Raw genomic sequence first — 24,206 nt, 5'->3', positions numbered from 1 at the left:
TCATTTGGCCATCACCAGCTTATATGTCAGGCCAGAGGCGGGGCCTGGTGAGCCTGATAAGCGTATACTAGTGATGGACAAAATGACACTTCATGACCAACTAGATGGTGCTCTGTTCAAAAATGGGCACAAAGCACACCCCAAATTAAACCAAGAGCACCATCTAGTGGGGGCAAAAAATAAATGCAGCAAATGCTTTATGAACTGCCATTTTATCCATCACTAGCATATACACCTGGCCTGGGATGTTCCAACAAGCCCACCGTGGATATAGACAAGGCCAGGAGTGTTCCTTTAAGGGGGGGGGGGGACTATATACTGGTTTCTTAAGCAGAACTGGATTTAGGGAGGAAGAAAAGCCAGTTACCACAAAGTATATACTTTATTCCGGAGCAATTAAAAAAAGAATATAAAGAAACGTAACAAATCATGGTTCATACACATGCACATACATCTAAGATGAACAGATCATTGTTACTAGATATAACTTTCTTGTGCATTTAGAAATAGCTCAATACCAAACCATTAAATTGTGTGATTAGTACTATCACTACATAGGAATAGTATGCCTTTTACTATATAGTCTGACAATAACACACTACTATACTTTAAAAAAAAAAAAAGATAAAAACAGCAATTAGGTCTGCAGAGGTGTGCAAAGTAGGCACTGTTGTACCACTGGCTTAGAAAAGATGAACTTGCATTGTTTGCCTTCAACCTGCCTTACCTTCAACCGCCTCGACTCACATCGCAGACCTTCTGAAAGGAGAAATGATGGCAGGCAGGCTGCAGCGCATCCAACTCGGGCTCGATGCGACCACGCGCACCGGAAAGGCGTTACCGGCGTGCGCCAAACGCGCTTATTGCTCATCACAAGGATAAGCGGGCACTGCGACTGTCACTCAAAGCAAAATGTACTGTTCGATTGCTCTAGAAAAGTGATAGCATGTTTGATTGCACACTTCCTGTATCCAAACCAAACATCGGCATTAAAACACTTGCAGGAAAATCTCTCCTCAGACATAGTCATAAAAATGAACACATCCACAAGCTTATCCCATCCGGACTGCTCAAACACATCCTCAAATACACCAAAAAAAAAAACATACCATCTCATCAATGAATACTCTATAGCATGAGGTCCAGGCCCTAGTTCATTCTATTCCTAATTTCTTTAAAAAATAAAAAAAATCTACCTTTAAATGTAAAGGGATATTTACAGAGACATTTCATGAACTTGCTGAATGACACGGTGCGATCCACACCCAGACCCTTCTGTAACCTACTGGCCTGCCCTAAACCGGGACAGGAAGCAGGATAACACTCTTTGGAAGCTGCGACAGGTTCAAAGCTCGCCAGAAACGCTTTACCCCCCCCCCCCCACGAAAAGGTCCCACTGTTCAGCTATGGTTGCTGGAAGTCAATCCTCTCCCGCGAAATCGACCATCTGAAATGTGTCCTGACCATCGACTGGCAGCTTTCATTACGGCCCCGTGAGCGCGGGAGGGCTGGGGTGGGCACCTGGGCAGCCCCCACTGCTGGGTTCCTGGGAAATGACAGCCTTTCGGGAAGCAAAGTGCCTTGGCCACAGGAAGAAGTGATTGCGACTTCCAAGAAGACTGCATGGTGTAAACGGGAGGTAAGTCGGAATGGGGAGGGAGAGGGACTACAAAAAAAAAAAATACACTAACATATCAGGCTTAAATAAGACTGAAATATAAAGAACAAAAAAAAAAACCCAAATCCCCATTAATACATAAAAACAAAAAACATTAAAAACATACTTGAGATTAAAATGAGAGTGGGTACAAGAGTTAAGCTGATTTTGTTCGACGAAACATTCCATTTTACGAAGCTGCACACACACCCTGCACGTCCCTCTCGGTAGGACTGAGGAGTGTTTACTTGTGAGCGCGGCCGGGCAGCAGCACTGACTGATTTCGCCAGCAGAGGGCAGCATTCCAAGCCAGTACACAGTCAAGCTCACTTTTGGTTACTCGGGCTCATTAAAAACACACTACAGAAAACAGGAGTGAATAACAAGCTATGGAGGAGAAAGTTCTCTGCGTTTCGCCACGTCTTGCATGTCACCGCGGTGACAGCAGCAGTCTGACCACAGTCCCCACCAGAAGTTCAGCACTGCTCCTCCTGGGTAACAACTTGAGGGGACCTCAGATCAGGGTCCTGGGGAGCTCGGAACAGCGTCAACTCTTGGGCCAAGCATAAAAATACGTCAACAGTCGGTCGCGCGGTAAGACCACACACGACAGACTACTTCGTCTCATCTCTTCACCCACACGCAGGGTTAAAAAGTTTCAAAAACAAAATAAAAATAAAAAAAAAAACGCCAGGAATCGCAGAGTGAAATTGGCAGCAGTTCATGGGTGGAAGACTCTTGGCAGGGCAGGATTGGGGGATGGGGGGCAGGACCAGGCCACACCCCTCTACAACCACGTCAGGAAGCTCTCCTTGTCGATTTTGGTGGCCGCAAGCACGGATTCCATGTCGTTCAGGATGTCAGAGCTGAGGGCCTCCTGCAGGCTGGGCATCAGCTCCTCGCCCTCCACGGCCATGCTCTCACCCTCCAGCGTGCCCAGGTCCACGTTGGTGCCCGGAATGGTGTCCAGGTAGTCGGGGAAGCGGCTGGGCTGTGTCGCCATGGAAGCGGGACCTAGGGCGTCCCCTGGGGGCCACCAACACAGGATAGGGCATTAATATGACTTTGTCTCTGATGTTACCAACACAAACATAATCGGGGGGTACAGAGTCCAAACTATACCAGTGTCCATCTCGTCCACGCTGTTCAAGAAGTCATCGGGGGTGCGCGGCACGCTGTAGCTGCTCATGCTGAGACCACTGTCCGTGCTCTCATCCCGCGAGTGGTAGGTGCCGCTGGGGGGAGGTGGGTGAAGGTCACATTACACACGTGCATGATTACTAGGCTAAGCCCAACCAGAATGGCCGGGAGCACACTGAAGCAGAACGTCAGGGGGAGCCATTAAATGGGAGACATACTGGAGGGTTTCCCACAATGCAATGCAGACCCCCCCCCCAGCAGAACAGCACACCTTTTAATACAAAGGAAGGGAGTTCTCAAGGCATTTCTAAGGAGAATGGGAAGGTTAGCAGCCCCTGCTAGTTAAATTAGTCTAAGGATTCTGCACGACTTTACATTAGGGCTGGGCGATATTAAATCGCGGTAGTGCAATAATCACCAGGCCTTCAGACGATGAGCGAAACGTTTGGCCGGACACCAGCTTTTCGGTACCATATGAACGTTTATTTAAACCCACAATTTTTTAAGCAGATTAGAAGTACGGCTAAAATAGAGGTATTTTATGACGCCAAAAAGTTAGAAATCAGTATAAATTCTGCATATCCTTATATTTAATGAACGTGTTGGACTTTAAACTGCAAAAAGTACAAAAGTACTCCGCCGACTTTTCACCTTCTTTAGCCATAGAATCTCTTCTTTTAAGATGGCGTGGCTGCCGAGCTGAAGCACCGAAGTATACCAAACCATAGTATACCAAACCATAGTATACCGAAAGAGTACCGTGATGGGCTCTGCTTTACCGAATGTAAATAAAAAGGTTTATTAAGCATAAGGATATGCCGTATTCATAGTGATTACTTTTCGGCGTCACAAGACATCTCATTAATATTTATGTCATACTACAAATCTGCTCACCAAATTGTGGGGGTAAATAAACGTTGGTACCATAAAGCTGGTACCCGGCCAAATGGTGATCGTTACCCCCATATTCCATTCGGCCCAGATTTTAATTTTACCCTTTTGTCTAGACTGCCAGCAGAGGGCGACAGTGTGCAGGTCAGGCCACTGGCAGTTAAACCCTATCTACTCTACGGTTTCCATTTTGGCCGCAATAAGACCTCCATTTAAAGAAAAGTCCAAACTGTTTTGGGGGACTGAACAAGGATTCATACAGTGTTAGCTACGCGGGTTGTTCCATGCGTCACACCAGAACCATAACAACGCGGGATTTCAGCTGAGTTCGTTACCCACTCAGCAACATCACAGCTGAAAAGACCCCTTTTAGATAAACACCCCCCCACACACACACACACACACACGGCACGGCCCTGCTCACCTATTCAGGAAGGGATCAGAGCTGTTGGTCGTCATGGTCCTGCCATCCTGAGCCATGCTGGGAGAGACGCTGCTTTGGGTGCCCCCTTCCTGCTCCAGGCTGTTCGGCAGCTGCGTACGCAGAGTCAGTTCCTGAAACCCAGAGTCATACTAAACCTTCAGAGTGGAATGAGGCTGGCTGAGGGCTCCCTCTAGTGGTGAGGGTATGCAAGGAAAATGCAGGCAGGTTACATCACCTATACCCCCTCCCCCCTTGGCCCCAAAGACCAGGGGTAGCATACCACACTGAGCCCGATATCAGGCCAACTCCCACCAGGAACCAATCACACTGCCAAAAACAACCTCTTAAAATGTCAGGTTCCCTCTGATTTTCTTCCAGCTAAGGGCATGATCAAGGTTTCTCCTCGAGGATTATAAATTGAAAGCAAGACGTGCAGATGGTGCATAAAAGCAGTCGCTGGTGGAGATCAGCACCGTTACCTCCTATGCTTCACAGCAGCCCCGTAAACGGCAGGCGGTATTTTATGGGCACAGCAGGCGGAGCGCCCCCTGGCGGACATCCCGCGCATTACATCACGAGGCACTCACTCTAAAGTGGTTACAGACGGCGTTTCCACGACAGAGGTTCAGGACAGAGCCCTGCCATCACTGGACATACAGGGCAAGGTGCTGCTACTCCAGAAATTTGATAAACTGATAGTATGTTATTAGATCAGAGAGGACAACTACAGGCTCTTAAGATATGCCTTTGTAAAGCACTTTGGCTTCCTGCACAAATCAGACGTAGCTGGGTTGCAAAACAGCAACTACACCCATCCGATCAAACACACGCTCATCCAGCGAGAAAGCCGTCCAACCATTAGCGTCCAGCTCTTTTCAGACGTCACGGTCCGGCCTCAGTTATGATCGCCGTTCCAATAATCCTGATAAAACCGACAGATCGCTGGGGTCCCACATCACCCCAGACAGGGAGATCATGCAGATTTAACGCATCTCAAAATCCATCCAGTCCAGCGGCCAATGAGCCGATTACGCTAAACTTCATCAGTAGGAAGCCCTGAGGGGTCCAACCCTTACCTGGGGCCTCTGGCGGAGAAGCTCCTGCTGCTTCAGCCGCAGCCGCTCCTTCTCCATCTGCAGCTGCTGGAGCCTCAGCTGGCCGCCGCTGCCCAGGCCCCCACCCTGGGGACTGGCCGGCATGGCCTGGGCCGGCTTGCCGGGGGCGCTCTGGCTCATCCGCTGCTGGTTCAGGCCTGGGGGTTGAGGGAGAGGGTTAGAGTCCGGGGCAGCGGGACAGGAAACGTGACAGGAGCCGGCGACGGAGGCGTGCGCCTCCTCTGACGGCGTCCAGCAGAGGGCGCTCTGGTCTTTATGCCTGAATTACCAGCAGGGATTTTAAATAAAGCTCATGACACTGACATGGGCAAGCCTGAAGGGGGCGCAAGCCAGCAAGCACCCCTGCTACTGCAGGCATTTCAATATATTTTTTAGAAGATAAGAAGGCACTTGTGGGGAGAAAAGGAGAAGAGAATGAGGGAGGCCCCAGGCACAGCTAACAGCCCACAAACATGCATGTCTGCAGGTTCCACCCCCCACCACTGCCCCTCTCCCCGCCCGCTTACACCATCTCCAGCATGAATGGGAACCGGCCTGAGGCAGTACTGGGAGCGGTGGGGCTTCACTCAGGCCACCGCCCCCTGCTGGGGGGATCAGGTTACCACACCCCAGCCATGTCCCCTCACAGCTCGGCCCAAGGTTTCATTATGTGAGCGGTTTTCTCAGGGGATTGTGGGTGAAGCCCGGCTTCAGACTGAGGCTGGGAGGGTGTCAGATAGTGCTGAGCCGACCGACCACCCCCTTCTCCCGAGAACAGCCCACTGGGGGGGGGGAGAGACAGAGGTGGTGCCGAAGGCCAGGGAAGATAAGGGACAGCCAACTGCTATCTGCCTTTTGTCTCCACGATCCCCTTTGACACAACCTGGGGGGGGGGGGGGGGGCTATCAGCAGCACAGCCATGGAGGGGGGGGGAGGGAGAATATTCACCTGGGTCTCTGTAAACAGGGACGCGGCGAGACTGCTTCAAGGCGGCAGCAGAAGCCGGCGGCCTTGCCGGCCCACGCCAGGCCTCCCCCACGCCAGGCCTCCCCAACGCCAGGCCTCCCCCACGCCAGGCCTCCCCCACGCCAGGCCTCCCCCACGCCCTCACAGCGGCAGGGGCTGAAATTACATCCCGCAGTGATTTTTAAATTTAGGCGACGGCGAGGCCTTCACCTCGTGACAGAGTGGGATCTCCGCCGGCCCGAGAGAGAAGATGGCCGCCGCCGAGGGAGCCGGGCGAGGGGCAGGAGCAGCTCCTCCTCCCCACCGCTCCTTCGCTCCTCGGGGGGAAAGCGGCATGCTTTTTCCATCTGCCTTTTCTTTTCATCCCTTTCTCTTTCTTCCTCTTTCACATTCCCCTCTCCCTGCCCCCCCCCCCACACACACACACACACACACACACACTGAGGCTTTTTCACTGAAAAGGTCTGGAACAGATTAAGAGCCGGACCACGGAGAGGGGAGGGGGGGGGGGGGGCGCTGGCAAGGGTTCAAGCCCGTCTGAATCGGCAGCAGAGTGGGACTCTCCCTGCGGTGGGCCTCACGGGGGGAGGGGGGTTCAGACGCTGACAGACCTCCGTTAAAGGCGCTCTGCCTCTTTTCCACACAGAGCCCAGGCTGAGGACTGAGCCTCAGCACAGCCTGACAAGCAGGGACAGGCTCATGGGGAGGGGGGGTTAAATAATGGTGTAGGTGGTACGATATGAAACCTACAATCACCTTTCTGTTTCGGAGCGATACGAAACACCAAGAGTTTTGGGAAATCCATTGACTGCGCTTAGCGGCGCTCTAAACCAAGAGCCACACCGAGAAAAAAAATAATAATAAAATTGTGAAACCAACCTGTCTGAAGGTACAACAAGCAAGTGGTACGGTCGCCACACACTCGGACAAAAGCCGCGAAGTGAAACAGCAGCTCGCCCAGCCCAAGAGCCGGTAAACCACAAGGCTTCAAAGGCGGCCTGTACACAGAGAAGTGAGCCATCCCTGCTTTCATAACCACAGCATGATTAAGAGCGGTGAGTCAGGGCACCAGCGACAGGCAGGCACCAGCGACACGCAGGCTCCACGATGCTTCCACAACAGCCCGGACACCTAGGGGCTCTCAGGTCAGGCTGACTCATGATGAGCCAGACAAGCACCAAATCAGGAGGGCGTACACAACCACCAACTCCATTCCCAATACCTCGCACCAGTCAGTCCCATATAGATGCAAGAGACACATACACTACCCTGCCGGTGCTGCAGAGGCAAGAGACTGTGATGTAACTGTGCAAACATCTGCACGGCACATGCTGTTCAAAGCCACTCGGCTGAAACAACCTAATGCACTTTTCTGCAACTAATTTTTAAAGAGTTGATTACTGGTTTCAGGTACACTTGCACATCCTGGCACCCCGCATAACTTTAGAATGCAGCACCAGAGACTTGATCCATGGGACGAAAAGCAGGATTAAGGAGGAATTGATTTACAGGGTCACAGGTAACTAGGGACAGGACGGCGCTTACTGTAGCGTGAGTCGAGTCGGGGGTCCAGCCATGAGGTGGTCTTGTTCTTGTGATTAATGTAGTAAATTTCTCCCTCTGGGGTGATGGCCTGCTCCCAGCCTTCAGGAAGGGTACCTGAGCAGATGGCATTGGTGAATCCTCACAGTGAAAATCTACAAAACCGGCCCCATCATGGTAAGTACTGGGAGATCAAGAATCATCCAGCAAAGGTTTCACTTGCCGAAAAAAGGCATCCCTAAAGATTCAGGGCGGCCAAATGCCATCTTGGTGTGGAGCAGGTCTGGAACTCGCCCGACCTGGCCTCGCCTGACCGACTCTCGATAATCACCACCAAGAATGTGACCGACCACAAGATGACCGTGCGGTCCCCGGTGCGGGGCAGCACTGACCTTCACACGCGGTCACACATCGCCCTGACGGACGGCGGCCATGGAAACGTGACGCAGAATGACCTCAGTCTAATCCAGACGAGAAGAAAGATCTGAGAACAATTGAGAGGCCACTAGCTTTGAAAAGCGGAGGCCCGTTTGGGGCGGCCACCTTCTCGTCCCAAACACCATGCACACAGCGACCATTTAACAACAACAGACACTGTGTGGCGCCCTAACTCACCGAGGACAAAGTTAGCTGTTAGCCATTCTGGCAAGCAAGGCCCATTAAGCTGCTTCAGATCAATTATCACCACAAGTCATTGAAAAATGGACCAGGTCAAGATGCTGGTTATGGAAACAAAGCTGTCAAGATGCCTTAAATCGCCTCCGGTCTACCCCCTTAAAAAAGCACAACGGCTACGCGGTGGGGCTGCTCTCAAAGCCTAAGATCTAAGCTCTTCTGTAAAAAAACACCTTGAGAATTCTTTTAATGCCCTACATAGTGCGACTCTGATCGGGCAAAACGTGACACTTAAAGAAAGACGTCCCTTGTAAGTGGAAGAAAGAGCCAGGCAAGTATGGACCGACTAAACCTGAAGACAATAACGCAGGAGACAGAGTGCTTCAACGTTCGAATGTGCCCAGACCTGAGGGCGACGTCGGAGCAGAGTCCACAGCAGGGCTCAACCGCTGAAGAAAATAAGCGGAGATGCAAGCGGGCCTTACCAGAGCTGGAGGCCATGATGTTCTGCTGCACAGACACCGGACTGTTGGGGGAGGTCTGGTTCATCTGCATCATGGCCTTGCGTGGGTCCTGCCAGGTGGTGGACTGGTCAATATGGCTGCAGAGAAGAAAACAAATGTCAACGGCGGTCAGATAATCAAAACGTGTCAAGGAAAGACAAACAATACTCAATTTTAAGGCAACAAGTATCAGCTCTGACTTGAATACTTGAGGTTGGCGGTTGAGTCTCTGACCAAACCTCTCCCACCCAAACCCCCCCCCCCCCCCCCACCGTGTCCCTAAACTCCCAAGGTTCCCGAGTTTGAGGAGCTGAGATCTTCCTGGCACGCATATAGCGGGCCGTTTGGAAAGAACTCTAAGTGGGATGACAGAAGACTGAATATCCGCCGTCGTCCAGTCAAGTTTCCAAAATACTGATTTATGGCACTTAAACTGTTTTGCCTGCATGGCTAAATATAGAAGTAAAACACCAGGAGTCTTTGTTTTTCAATAATCTCACGGCCGCGGCCTGCGGACCCCGTGAAACGGCCCGGAGAGACACATTTAAAACTTTCGCTGTGAATTAACTTTGCTCTTAATTCGCAGGCAAAATACAAATGATGGAATCCAGAAGGAGGTCTGTTTATGACCATGAGAGGACAGCCTTCTCATCAGTGCTGCCACAGACCACACACGGTCAGCACCCCCCCCCCCCAGCAGTCCCCTCCGCTGAGCAAGCCCTGAGTCACCCCCCATTACACCTTCTGCATTTGCATTTTCTGTGGTTTTGCAGCCTATTCCATCCACCCCCACCCTCCACAGCACCCAGCACCCCCCTGTAATTTGTTACACTTGGTGGGAAGCAATCAGTCACGTTTTTAGCTTGAGAGAGAGACTGCAGAATGGCTGGCTAATAGTCTGCGTTACACAAACACACCCTTTTGGATTTCCAGTCAGTCGTATCTTTGGTTAACGGTTTCGCAACTGCTACAGGACCTTAAACGGCGGGCCGACGGCTGTGCGATTTCTGTGTTTGGGTGTGTGTGCTTAGAGGGGGAATCTTCACAAAAAAAAGGGAGGAAGAGGAGGAACAGACTGGGGTGCCGTGGGGGCTGGGCGGATGGGGGGGCTGGCTCTGAAGGCGCTCTATTGAAGGAGGGTCAGTCCCAGGTTAGGGGCAGGGGGCCTGTTTGCCGGGAAACCTCCTGAACACAGAGGAGAGTCGGGGTCTTTAACAGGCTGGCGCCATACAGACAAAGACTCAGACTGAGCTGGAACAAGAGGCCACTACCCAAGTGGCACTTTAACACCTCAAGGAAGCAATGCGTGCATACAGGGGCCCCGGGGAGCTCGGGGGCCCGCCGGGCCCCGGGGAAACCAAGGACTGTCTCCGTGGGCCACCATGGATCTTGGTATCCCCCCACCCAGCATGCGAGCTGCGGGCCGTGACGTCTAACGGCTGCCGCGGATCGGGTTACAGTGCGACAGCAAACACACGCTGGCAGAGGAGCGAAATCAGCCCAGCTGATTGTTTTGGTGCAGGAGCACAGCGGCAGGAGCACAGCGGCAGGAGCACAGCGGCAGGAGCAGGCGGAGCGCGAAGGAACACGCCGACTGCGCTGAGGCCGGCCCGCCTGCCCTCCATCGCGGTGGAGCCCTGAGTCAGCACTTCTACTCACACAAAGACCCCCATTTTCAATCCCCCACCCACCTCCGCCCTCTCTGCTTTACTGATCAAAGGAGCGGCCAAGATCTGCCCCACCCCCCAATACCAGCAGGAGCTCAGGGGAAGGAGGTAGGGGAGAAGAGAGACCAGCCCGGGCGAGAGAGGGGCCCCTTAGAGCGGGGGGAGGGAGGACGACAATATAACAAAAAATAAAGGGGGGGGCCCACACAGACACCCAGAACGGAAGCAATCCCTCTGAACACTGCTGGTCAGTAGAGCTGCTCTGATCCGGTTTCAGACCCAACCCCCCACACTCCAGCCTGGAAACTGACACGCACGAGAGGATTGGGGACAGGGACAGACCGGCTGGGGGGGAGGGGGGGCTAGGACATTGGGACACTACCTTTGATGGGGAGCAAGACGCAGAGCAAGGAAATCTTAGCTTAGCTTCCAACATGACTGACTTCTACAACTTATTTTCAGTTCGGCACCCTAACACCAGCATTCACAGCAAACAGTCGGCTGTGGGGGAGGGGGGGCAACTCCCCTGATTCCACAGTGATAAACACTGACATCACAGGCATATTACAACACCGGACTCGGTCAGTGGGAGGAGGCGACCCTCTGTTCACTGCCACGGGAGCCATGACTGTTTTGCCTTCGGAAATTTTTTTTTTTTTTTTTCCATGGAAAATGCCAGAACGAATCCGAAGGAAGGCTCTGTCCAAACATGCAGCACAGGATGTTAAAAATACCGACTCGGATGTGTGACGGAGGCAGAGTTGAAAGCCTGTGCGATGTTGGTCATGCGCCGGCGCGACGACGTCAGGCACCGAGCGGGGGGGGGGGGGGGGAATCCACAACACGGAGGACCCCGCACTGCTCCTCCCCCTTTCAAACCATCACCGGCGCTACGCGAGATCTGCTCGAGGACGGCGAGTTGATGCAACAACCAACATCATTTCCAACCGCTAAAGAAACTCAGTGACCTCATCTGGGTCACGCATGAGGTCTACTACTACAAACTGTACCCTCATGTTGTTTTGGGTCAGTTGGGTTAACCCATCGATGTCCAGACAGCACTCTTAAGCCAGTGTTTAACCAAGTTAAACAGTTTAGTCGATGGAGTACTGGCAAACCTACGAGGAGCTCAAACTGGGTACTATCGCGGCTCCAACCCGATTAGCCACATAGAGTTACCATTCAACAAACGAAGAGCACCGGAGGCACTCAAGCCGTCCGAGGCACTGCGGGGATTACGGAACATCCCTGTGATCCCACATTTACATCTCATTAGTGAAGTAACCCCTCCCTCCTCCACCCATCCTGCCAGGGCGTGGGAAAAATTGCAGCCACTCCCATACCACCTCCAAGCAGCGCCACCCCCACCAAGACAGCAGCATTACACATAGTCCCGAGCGTCTTCTCAAATCCGCTAAATGCTAAAACAAGGCTTTAGGAAACACAACGTCAATGGGAAGCAGAAAATCTTCCTCTAGGTCTCCAACTCCCAAGTTGCGTCGTCATCATGGAGGTCGTTAAGGGTTTTTAAGAGGCAAACCCAGATGGTCTTGTGCCATTCGAAGTCCCAAGAAAACATCATTGATCAAATTAATCTAGTTTAACTTGATCAAGCTCTACCAGACCAACATGCCCCAACATCAACATCACTGCACCTTCAGGATGGTGTTTCTACTGACGCGTGGCTGAGAAACATTCATGGCAAGAGTCCAGCTGCTGTGTCACTTTTTACAGTGACATTATAACCCTCAGGCTACCCTCTGGAACCCTACTGCGAAGGTCCAGCACAAGGAGGAAAGGGTAATTCCCAGGGCTGGTAAATAAGCTACCACATTCAGTCATTCATCAACCAGCTTGGACAATCAGGACCATTGACACACACACACACACACACACACACACACACACACACACACACACACACACACACACACACACACACACACACACACGGGTCTATCTGCGAATTACCTGAAGAGAAACACCGACGACTTTAATTGAATTAAATGAAATGTTCTTTTATTAGCTTTTCTGCACGATTTAAGGTACATTGGAATTCGTCTCATTGCCAAACACATCTGGCTCTTTATATCTTGGTGGTCACAGCGCAAGGTCAGCTAATGTGCGCACAGGAAGAGGGGTTTAACCCGCTGAGCCACACGGCCACAGCAGGTGTCCGCAAATGAGTCTTTAACAGCAGCCCCCCCACTCCCCCCAAGTGGATACAGGGCTGGTGTGAGACGTGCACACTAACCATCGCTAACCACCGATAACCATGTCTGTGTACGGAACAGACATGACAATAATGATGGGATGGACACACACATGCACACGTGTACATTACACCTGAACCGAACCTGGAAGGAACAGACCCAGTAGGCTGCACAGATTGAGTCATTTCTTCTGCCTTCTTCCGTTCATCTGCTTAATAAGCATAACAAAAAACATCCCATGCAGTGCATTATGTTTGATTATTTATCTGCCTAAAACACAGCGTAGCGTAAATAGCCTGCAGATGCTAGTTTGATTATGCCAACGTAGCCTGATGGCTATAACATTTTGCTATATTACAAGATCACCTATATAAGTCACTGACTTGAAGCTAGGGAGATCATATTTAACCAGCTGACATTTTTGTGTTCTATACAGCATGATACCCTATGTCGGAATTCATGGCATCACTGAGTTTTGCCAGTGGTTCATGCATAAATGAGTCCACGGCTCAGATGTTATGGTTAGCGTTAGCGATGTCTGTAAGTGTAAATCGAACCAGTACTAAAGAAATGTAATACCGAACACCTTTCGAAAACGTGCAACCAGAGGGCCTTTCCAGTACCAGTGTCCCGTGCAACACTAGCCTGCACTGCTAAACTCAGATATTCGGTAAAACGCGAATGCTTCTTATACGCGCAGCATACATAATTTATAAATAAAGATAAATAAAAATCACTACATTGCATACATGACAAATCTGTGTGTGTCACTGTACCCAAACTGACTCCTAATAAGGCACAAAATTGGGACGATAATCATGAATTCCATCCCGCTTCCCTTCCTACGTCTTCAAGACAGAAAACTCACAGAGTGATGCCGAATGTGTGCTTAGGCCAGGATAGTTAAGTGCAATGTGAGCGCAGGCCAGCTGGGGAGTGGTGAGGGGGGCAATCGTGCTTGGGCAACCAGGCCAAGTGTAAGAACGCCCTCAGAGCTGTGAGCGACGCTCGGGGTCGGAGTAGCTGTCATATAGACAAAGGGGGACCTGCTATGGGTTCATTACCCAACCAGACCATCTGAAGCTACGCTTCATAAGGGGTGCTTTTCCCAGTAAAGAACTTGGATTTTTGCACTGGGACCATTTCAGCCTCGCACGGCGGCATGGCCAGCAGCACAGAGGTTCTCCAGCGGCCCAGCTGGTTCATGCCAGGGGGTCTTTTCACTCATGGACTCATGGTATAGGAGCATTTTGGTGGCTCACCTTCCATTACAGGTAAAGGCTCAACTCCCTACAAACCCATGGTGTAGCTACATTCAAGAGAAAAAAATCTTACAAACCAATTAAGTAGATCCGAACCCCCCCCCCCCCCTCTCTCACACTCTCACACACACACACACACACACACACACACACACACACACACACACACACTCACACACACACACTCTCACACACACACACTCACTCGTTGTCCATTATTAAATCAATTTACAGACTGGTATTTACTAAAGTACATTTACTTTTATGAATAGCCGAAAACCACTGGCCTGCCATCGACAGTGGGCACAAGCCACGCTACCGATTTCCTGCCAATACGACGATCAGTCCAAAATAGTGATTATCGCAGCACACTCGGTTATTTTCAAACGCTTTTACCGCACAGATAAACCCCACGACACCAAATAACGAGCCCTGAAATAAGGGTCAGGTTTTGGGCTGGAATTCTGGTGCAGGGACGTCCATGCCTGGCCCGGGATAAACAGAATCTGCTCTGTCAGCAGGACATCATCAAGGGAGATTATTAGCCAGGCCTTTTTGACCCCATTGTGGATTTAAGTTTCACTTTGGAGGAAAACTCACATCAGCCAGGTTTCCTGACAAAACATCATATTCAGCGTCTGTCTGCAGCGAGCCGAGGCCCCGAATCGCCTCAGTGCTTTTCTGGGTGAAGGTCCCACTAATTCGTAAAACTAGACAGCGTCCAGGCGCAAAGTTCCACACTTCTTTGTTTATTTTGTTTATTAGGCACAACATTAGCTGCTTTGCAACTGGCTCATAAAAATATATTTTTAAAAATAAAAATGTAGAACCACTCCAAGGTCGGAAAGGCAGATTACAAAGTCAGGAGTTGCTTCAGTAACACACACACACACACACACACACACACACACACTTCGCAGGCTGCTTTAATTAGGGAATACAAGTCTCCATTTATCAAGAAGCAAACATCCATACAAGCCCAAATCATTCTCTGTTCTTGAGAGAAACAGCTTTAAGATAAAGAAATACATTAACTACCACCAGCTGGGCCAAGGATTGTTACCAAAAGCCCGATATCCTTCAACATGCCCAAATAATACTGGAATACAAGCACAAACACAGCAAAATGCAAGGACTGAACACTGCAGTGCACAGTAGAGCTCACTGACGACAGTAGGGGTATTGACGTCGAGCGCAGCTTCTGCATCCATACTTCAGTAAACAGAAGGTCGTGCCTAACCCTACTCTCTCAGTGTGTACCAAGCTGACAGGCGCAATTTCAACAGGAAGAGGCTTGTCTGAGCAAAGGCTGCACACACACACACACACACACACACACACACACACACACACACACACACACACACAAATGTTTAACTAACACATGCAAGCCCATAGCAGTGCCCCATACAGTCCTACAGTGCCCAAGTTACAAAACCAGCCCCTAAATGTGGGCAAACAGTTACTCAGGACTGCAGGACAGTGTCTGCAAGGACCCGCCCCTCCTTCTGGGGAAGCCGTCAGAGTCCACATAACCACTATCATTGCTTGGTGAACTTCCAGGAGGGGTGTGGGTGGTCTCAGGGACACTCCAAACTAGCATGAACTTTACTACATTTGCAGGGCAGTTTGACCTTAAGCCACTCTTAAGCAGTGTAGAGCCACTGTGACGTTTAATGGAAACCAATAAGCGGAGACCACCTGAGTGCTCATGAACCACGGAAAAGCAGTGGCAAAGTCGCTTCTTGTCTGGTGTCTTGGCAGATGCTGGTGATGTTACCTCAGAAGTCTATTCATATGGATGTTTCAAGACATTTCAGCAGAGATCTAGTCCAAAGGACGTTGACGGTAAAATTGGGAGCAACAATACTAGATGTCCCATGTTTAAATGCTTAGGGGTCATGCAACTACGCTAAGCGGCACCCCGAACCAGCCCCTAGTGTGTGTCCCGGATACATAGGTAGACGACTACCATCAGCAGACTTGAGATTAACTGGCAGGCAACGGAAACGTACTTTGGTCGACGGAGTAGAAGCAGTAAGACGAGAACAAACACCCAGGATATCGCAACAGCACAAGCAAGTTTAATTCAGCCCAAGAACACAGAGGAAGTCATCCAGAGTCCCAAACAAAGAATCAGGAAGCTGTTGATGAATGAGAAGGTTACCCTGTGGGAAAGTTGACCACAGGCATGACTCAGGTCAGCAAGAAGAAAGAGAAACATCCCCCCCCCCTCCACAAACAAAGAGCAAATGGGGGAGGGAACTGGCTACAGGGCGACGGATGGACTCCCCACCCTGGTCTGTGCATTTGACCACTTAAGGCAGAGCAGACGAAGATCAAACGCTACTCAAGCAAGGCACAGGGGAGGATACCCAAACGGGAGAGCGGGGGTATGCCTGGACTACACCGTTTACTGAAGGCAACCCCACCCAAGAATCCATAGCCAAAGGGAAGACTGGAAGATGAGACTGATCGCAACAAGACCTGCACTTTTTCCCCGCTCCATTTTTTACTTAACTGCAGGAATTTAATTTAGTTTGATTTAACTTCAAAATCTTCTGCTAAGATCTTGCATGTGGAGCTTCCAAGGTTAAGCTGCCTCATTATGCAGGACTGCACACAGCTGCAGACCCTGCAAACGTTTGCGGTGGTCTTCTCAGCGGCCGAGCTCGCGCTTGTTTACTCCACCCTCGCCCCTCCCCCACCCTACCAATTCAGCAGGGCCAACCCCCCGAAAGCAACAGATGTTCTGCAGATGTTGCGTTTCAAACACATCTGCGTTTCGGGACGTTTTTTTTTTTTTTTTTTGCAAGGGTAATCATATCTATCTTCATCCAATTGCAGACTGGTGGCCCAAATTGGTGGGAGAATCACCGATTTCAGAACAGGCCGGCTTTCCTTCCCCGCCTCTCTGAGGAGAACATTGTGTTTTTTGGAGCAGCAGCCAGAACTACCGAGTGACGTAGTCACTCCTGCAGACGTCTCGCTTCCTGCCACAAGTCCTGACTGCTCCAGAACTTTTCCGTTTCGGTAAACAGACGGCGTTTGCGTAGCCACGTGGTTAACAACAAACGAGGACGGTCAAATTGCTGATATTCCAACGGACGCCCACTAAGAAACCTAAAAATAACACTGGACAAAAGGGGTACGAATAGGATTCATCAGGAAGGTTGAGTTGGTCTATGGTGAAGTCATTCCTTCCCGGAAGGCCATATCACTGCACGGAACCATGACAGAGTCCCACTTCAGCACGCCGCCCACCTCCAAGGCTATCTCCCGAGCTGATTTTGGAGTTGCAGTGAGGAGGAGAGTAGCCGATTGCTCATCCAGTGGACAGATGAGTTTGCCAGACGCTAATGTTCACGGCAGCCTCCAGCTCCCTACAGAAGACCATTGTTTGGGCCGAAACCTGAGCCCAAGATTAAGACACCAAGCACACCAACCTGCTGTCTGTGTGTGTGTCTCAGAGTGATAGAGGTGGGGGTTTGGGGGGGGGGGGCACAAACAAACAAGGTTGCTGCAGCCTGTCTATAAATTCAAAGCATGAATATTTCCAGTATGTCGGTCACGTTCCAGTCCAAGTGGCAGAACCCAAAACGATGCAGGAGACTTCAGTGCCACCTACTTATTTATTCCCACAGACGCAAGCAAAGGAACTTGACAGAGAGGAACGATCCCTTCTGAAACCAACAACTCGGGTCTGTGCAGCAGATGGGATGGCAGAAGTAGCAGAGTAGAGACTGGCACTAAAAATACTGGATTTAGTGTAATCCAGTTAGCAAGAGAACTCTTCTGGTTGGGTTCTCCATTTGCGCTGGATTTGCACAGCAGGATGTCAGTTCCAGTCTGAATAAATAAATTGGTAAATAAAGCAGGAATGAAGCAGATTGTTCAGCCCTGTCTCAGTGCCTTCAGACATTCCAGCATCTCCACAAGCCTCAAGGTGGCAAGTAGCTAAGCAGCAGCCTACAGGTACCCAGCGCCTGCAGAGATTCTACAGCAAGCTGCCAGCAGCCCTTCAAAGGGCGTCTCTGCACAGAGTGGCCTTACAGGAAGCAGCCATTTTAAACACGGACAAGCAGCAGCATTTCCCACTAACGACTAATGTTACATCATCAAGGCAATTAGTCAAATGCAGTTTTACAGATACAAATTACATACAGTGGCTCAGGATCTTATTCTGACTGACAGGGGAGAAGAATTTTAGCCCCTAAAAACATAGCGAGCGACTGATTTTCATCTCGGGGAAGCACCACACAGAACGGAGGCACGTGGGGAATCGAACGTGAACAGCGCTCCTTGGGAGAGCGATGGAGCCGAGAGGAGCGGGCCCGCTGCTTACTTGAGAAAGTATCTCTGTCCGGAGGAGGTCTTGGCCATCTCCCAGCCTGGGGGGAGGGGCACGTCATCGGGGATCTCGAAGGACGATTGGCGGAGATGCTGCGGAGAGGCCCCCGGTGGAGCCAGGCCCACCAATGAGCCGGGAGAGACTGTGCCGAGCTGGAGGGAGGCTGGTGAGGAGTGAGCCCTGACATGCTGGGGAGTGAGCGAGCCAGCAGTGCCTGCATCTGTACTTGCCTGGGGGGGGGGCAGACGCCGGGGGAAGGGGAGAGGGGTGACGCAGAGGTCTGTTACCAGCATTTAACACACAGTCATGCTTTCATCCAGAGCAATAAACAAACATTAACCCTTCAAAAGAAGAGCCCGGGTTGGCATTTAATGATGAAACTGCACTCAAAGAAATAAAAAAAAACTCAGAACTACTCCACAACTGACACGACTACAGGTTACCTGATAACATGACTGGCAAGCCACTTGAGGGCAAGGCAATCCCACTCTAATCCTTAAAAAACAGGCACCACGGGGAAACCCCAGCATTTACTTTAAATCACCGACGAGGAAGATCCTGTTCCACTACAAAATCTGTTTTGGTCACACCTCCGGCAGAACCCTGGTGGCCAGACTTTATTCACAAACCGTACCCGACGAACAGTGCCAATGGTCCTGTTTGAACTGGCTGCTCGCCAGTAAGGAAGGTGTATTTGCAAAGTAAACAGCGAAAAGCGCCCCGGCTTGGAGACTCTGCCATCCCCGGCCATTCCTGCAGCTTCCTCAGCCAGCATGGTCTGCTGCAGCCAGAAGAGCGTCCCACAATATCCCAGGACGGGGTATCTTTAGGTTTTAGCGGAAGGAAAATCTCGGCAGAAATGGGAGGATGTGTGTGAAGCTTTTTACACATGCAAGACCGTGACCTTTACCGCAAATAACAGGGCAGAAAGAGCACGGAGCCCCGCGATCGGGCCCGCAGTCTGTCGGCGTGACGGACAGCAGCCGATGGGCTTCCTGCACCAATCCTAACCCCCTCTGCTCCCCACGGAGTCCATGCGCCTCCTCAGCCCTGGAAAAGTTACTCCCAACACCCCCCCCCCCCATTCGGCGTTTCCTGTGGCGTCTAGAAATCCTCCTTGTACTTTCCATGGAAAAGCACAATATTCCCCAAATATGCAAATACTGAGCGGCTTTTTATTACTTTAAGAAACGAGACGCGGGGTCAGTGAAACGATCGTACCTGTCTGGAGTGCGACTTGGGCTCGGGAGGCTTGAAGAAGGAGTCGGGGAGTTTCCTCATCCTCATGGGCACAGACTGCGGCACCACGGCGTTCTTCGGGTTCATCACGGCGTTAAAAAGCGCCTCCAGGTCCGTCTCGGAGTCGCCCCGGACGTGCACGATTTGGTGGCCCGCCGGAGGGTTGTGCTGGCTCGGATCCATACTTACACAGGGAGCGCAAGTAAGCTTACAAATAACTAGAACCACTCTGGGGAAAAGTGCGAAAAACAAGCAAAAGGAAAAAAAACTTCGGAGGGTCCCCAGCTATTGGATTAAATCACAGAAAAAGTTTTAATGGCGACGCCAAGATGTGAGAAATTTCTCCGAAGGGGCTCCTCCTGCTCCGGATCCTGGAGAAAAGTGATTAAAAGTTTGGTGGAGCGTCTTCCCAGGCTACGGTCCGGCCCCGCCGTATAGTATGTCCCCCTCTCGATTAATCTGAAACTTCTCCCCCAGTGAAGAAACAAACACTGCAAGCTGTATGCGAGCTTTTATTATTATTATTATTATTATTTTTTATCATTTAGTACTTTAGCTTTTGGGGGCAGAGAGAGCTCCTCAGCCGGGAAAAATCACCGCAGCGCACATTGCAAATCACAGCGCCCTGCACCAAGCTGCGCTCCGCCTGGGTAACTTCGTCCTCAACTTTGACTGGGACACCAAACTTTATTACTCATGTGATCCTTGACTCAGAGAAAGGAGGAGTTTGCATGGGGGGGTGAGGGTGGGGGCCAGTTAAAGTCATATCATTGCTTTTGTGTGCGTTTTTTTTTTTTTTACTTTCCAATTGGAGGGATGTTGTCAACGTGAGCAACATATCACAGAAGCGTCCTTATGCTAATCTCTTTAGATTGGAGCTTTACGCTTTTTTATTGCAACCATCAGATGACTTAAAATGTACTCCATCTCTTTAGGCCTATATCATTATGAAGTGATTATATTACGAGCATTGCGTATTTATAATAACAACGATACACAATTCGATATATTCAAACAAATAAAATGTTGTTTAATTTATTTAAATTACTGGATAAATAAATACATGGTTTACACTTTGGATTTGATGTCCCAGATTCTAAAGGACTCAAACAGCGAAGACAAAATGTGTTTCTTCATTATGACGCTTCTGAAAATGACTCCCATGCAGGTTCCCATAATTGTTATGTAAATTCCGCTCTTCCTTCCATTGAAAAATCATTTTGTGAAGAACCAGCCTTTCTGGATGTAGGCTAGGGGCTGTGTGTCGGCCCCTTAAACCCGCGTTTCACTTTCTCTCTCTCTCTCTCTCTCTCTCTCTCTCTCTCTCTCTCTCTCTCTCTCTCTCTATCTGTATCTGTCCTTTCCAGCTAAATCCTAAAATGCAGCAACCCTCATTCATTTGTCACCGCAATGAAATATTTATAAATGCTTTAATTATATCGAGACACACAGCAGGCCACCTTAGTAAAATGAAAAACCCATGGAGGAAGGCCCACCCAGACACGCCTACGACAAAACAACTGCTTCTTAAAACTACACAAAACCACACATACCAGCCATCTCTGATAACGCAAACACACACCAGTGGTAGCTTTAGACAGGGAACGTTTCTGGGCTGTTACTGCACACATAGGCCTATACTGTGTGAGTAAGTTGGTCAGCATACATTATCTTGCGAGTTGCAGCTGTATCTAGTTCTCACCTGCCTTTGGGATTTCGCAAAAACCCTTCAATGGGTAAATCAGAGTTAGTGTCGCGAGTGTCTGATATTTATGGCAGACAATACGATGAGCTGGGAATCTTTGCACTAGAGGCACAAATATTTAATTCAGATGAATGCTATGTGCTGCCCTATATTATTCAGTTATAAAGCACCGTCAGGCCTTCTATGTCCTTGCCAGGTTCCTTTCTAGCTCACGTCACCATTAACAGCTGCAACTGGCTGTGTGTCACAAGCATATTGGGGAATTTTATCAGTCAAAAACACAGGAAGTGTAATATGCATTTAATTCAGTATGAAATGAGAACATTTGTATATCTGTTATCCACATAAAACAAATACTTCATTCTAAATTTCATGCCATCATGATGTCAACAGAGGTAGAGGTATTGACACGTTAATCGCGATTCTCTGTGCTTATCAATCGATTGTGCACAGAGCAGGAAGCCTCTATTAAACGAGTTTCAGATATGAATGAAGACAAAGGAAGGTGCTGCTGACGAGGCCGTACTGAGAACCTGTTTTCCTGGTGTGTTCTCAGCCAGGTGCCAGATTCCTAAGACACACTTTGGCCTCCTCTGCCTTCCAGCGCAAGTCAGGGCACGCAGATGTAAGACAGGCTCCCTGGAAGGACAGTAGACGCGCGGCTCGGAAAATGCCTGAACTGGGGAATCGTTAACCACGGCGTTAGCCGCAGAGACCTGAGGAACTGTGTTTCCTGTAGCTTGCTGAGTAGCTACACTTCTGCTAGCAATGTGAAGGTTGTGGGTTTCAATCCCAAACTGAACCTGAGTTGAGCTCAGGGTGCTGAATGATTCAACCAAAGCATTATCAATGATAGTCTTTTGGAGAAATTATCTTAAAATTTCCAAAGCAAGAGGCTGAATAACCCCCCCCCCCAAGACCCCTGACCTCAAGGAGCAGATATAAACATTGTAACACTTCTGTCTGCTGTAAGTCACTTTGAATAAAAGCATAAGGCAGATAAATAAGCCAGCCCTCACCACTTCTCCTGCTAAATAAGTCCCCCGTGGATAATTCTGCCCATTTGAAATAAGAGAAAAATCCCACTGGCAGTTAAAACCTACAGGAAGTGAAAATACAGTGTGTGAGTCGCAGACTAGGAGCTGACATATCTCTCGGCGTGAGCAGCAAAGCCCGACCACAAAACCACTACTGCAGGTTTCTGTCGGAAGCCTAACGACGGAAGCCTCCGGCAACATGCCAAAGGAAGTCCCGTCAGGCTTTAATGAGGTGGTGCCACACGTCCCTGACATGAGATGACTGTGACCAGTGCTCAGCATGATAGTGACAGATCTAGTAGGTACCAGTATATCTTGTAGATCAAGTTGACAAACTCGTAGGTAAAACAAAGTGGAGCAGTGGTGGCTGCAGACTCCCACGCTCATTGGCCGCCGCCTGGGCTTGCTTTGCCTCGGCCAATGAGAGTCGAGCTTACAGATTCGACCGGAGTCCTCTGTGTCTTTGAAACATCTCAGTTAGTCATTGTTCAACTGCAGCAACGTAGCTCACTGAGTAGCCGCTGAATACAGTGTTTTATTATTATGCAGCATCAATAATGAGCAGAATTAGCATTTGCATGCGTTTCTTTCTGGTCCAATTAACATCTGAATGAATAACCATTGATCCGTTATGAATTACTCTGGTATTCCACCCGTAAATGAACAAATGCGTGCATTTGACCCATTTAAGGAAAAAGCAAATATAGATATCCTATGTAATTAAGCATGATGACAGTAGCTGCATAATATTCATTTATCCATTTTCCTCCAGGACTGGACCGTATCCCAAGGAATATAGGGCAGAGGCAGGGGTGACCTGGATGGGAAGCCAGTCACACTCTGCAGATTGTATAAAGATGCACATGCCCACATAGACCAGTGTTTCCCAACCCGGTCCTTGGGGACCCACAGCCAGTCCATGTTTTTGCTCCCTTCTAGAGAGTCCATGTTTTTGCTTCTAAGAGGGAGCAAAAACGTGGACCGTCTGCAGGTCCCCAAGGTTCGGGCTGTAACACATTAAGACATACCACAAAATGTGACATACTAGAAACTTGAAAAATATGGCTTGGGGCATGATTAGAATTGATATCCACCCACCACAACACCCACACCCATGCACCCCCCGCCCCGTGGAAGTTCAAGTAGGACATGATGAACCACTGCTTCTGCCTCAGGCCAAGGTGCAATCAAACAGAACAGCTGCTACAGCGCTCCAGCCTGGGAGAAAGGAAAGAGCCAGTTGGACCAGCCCCACACCGTGGGGGGGGCACAGAACCAGCCTCTCCCAGGCAGGATACCATTGCATGATGACCGGCACGTGGAACTCCATGCATATTGGAAGCACACGGTGACTTTGCTTCAGATATGCTTTGTTAACGTAGTAGATTTTCACGGTAATAATATCATCAAGTCAAGTCAGGTAGGTTTATTTGGTGTTTTAGGCATGTACACAGTATACAGTGAAACAAAACATTATTCCTCCAGGACCAAGGTGCACAAACAAAGGACACAAACAACATAGGACTACACATGTGCAATTTACAAGAGAAGACAGCATATAGTGCAGTCGACAGTATTAACCGTGTTGCTCTGAAATTAATATTTGAATAAATGGTGTTATTGCAGATACAGTATTTATGACTTATATTGTATTTTAGCAGCAAGACGTCAATAAATAGTAAATAAAAGCACAAAAGTGCAAACAATAGTAGCAGTAGGACAGAGAGTGTGCAGTATATGATAAATCTAAGACCACAGACGGGGTGCTGTGTGGTTCTGGTGGGCTAAGGATCTGGAAGGTTGCTGGTTTGAATCCCATGGCCAAAAGACTGATCATATCACCACTGGGTTCTTATCTCCTGTGTTCTTTGCTATATACACTCATATAGAAGCACTCAGC

At 49.7% G+C, this 24,206-nt stretch overlaps 1 protein-coding gene across 2 annotated transcripts; it reads right to left on the bottom strand.

Moving 5' to 3' along the window:
- Window positions 1-363: 363 nt before the first annotated feature.
- Window positions 364-20,252, bottom strand: yap1 (Yes1 associated transcriptional regulator). 2 transcript variants are annotated; one of them, XM_048982014.1, is made up of 8 exons: window positions 19,547-20,252; window positions 18,320-18,555; window positions 8,815-8,930; window positions 7,718-7,831; window positions 5,189-5,364; window positions 4,113-4,243; window positions 2,780-2,892; window positions 364-2,683 (listed from the first exon to the last, which is right to left on the bottom strand). In XM_048982014.1, the coding sequence occupies exons 1-8, from the start codon at window positions 19,745-19,747 to the stop codon at window positions 2,445-2,447; spliced, it is 1,326 nt and encodes a 441-aa protein (XP_048837971.1). In that variant the 5' UTR covers window positions 19,748-20,252; the 3' UTR covers window positions 364-2,444. The 2 variants fall into 2 exon arrangements, with proteins under 2 accessions (XP_048837971.1, XP_048837972.1); XM_048982015.1 differs by lacking the exon at window positions 7,718-7,831.
- Window positions 20,253-24,206: the final 3,954 nt, after the last annotated feature.

This window comes from Brienomyrus brachyistius, chromosome 17 (genome assembly GCF_023856365.1).
Source record: "Brienomyrus brachyistius isolate T26 chromosome 17, BBRACH_0.4, whole genome shotgun sequence".
Classification (NCBI taxonomy): Eukaryota; Metazoa; Chordata; class Actinopteri; order Osteoglossiformes; family Mormyridae; genus Brienomyrus; species Brienomyrus brachyistius.
This window is presented reverse-complemented; position numbering and strand designations above follow the sequence as displayed.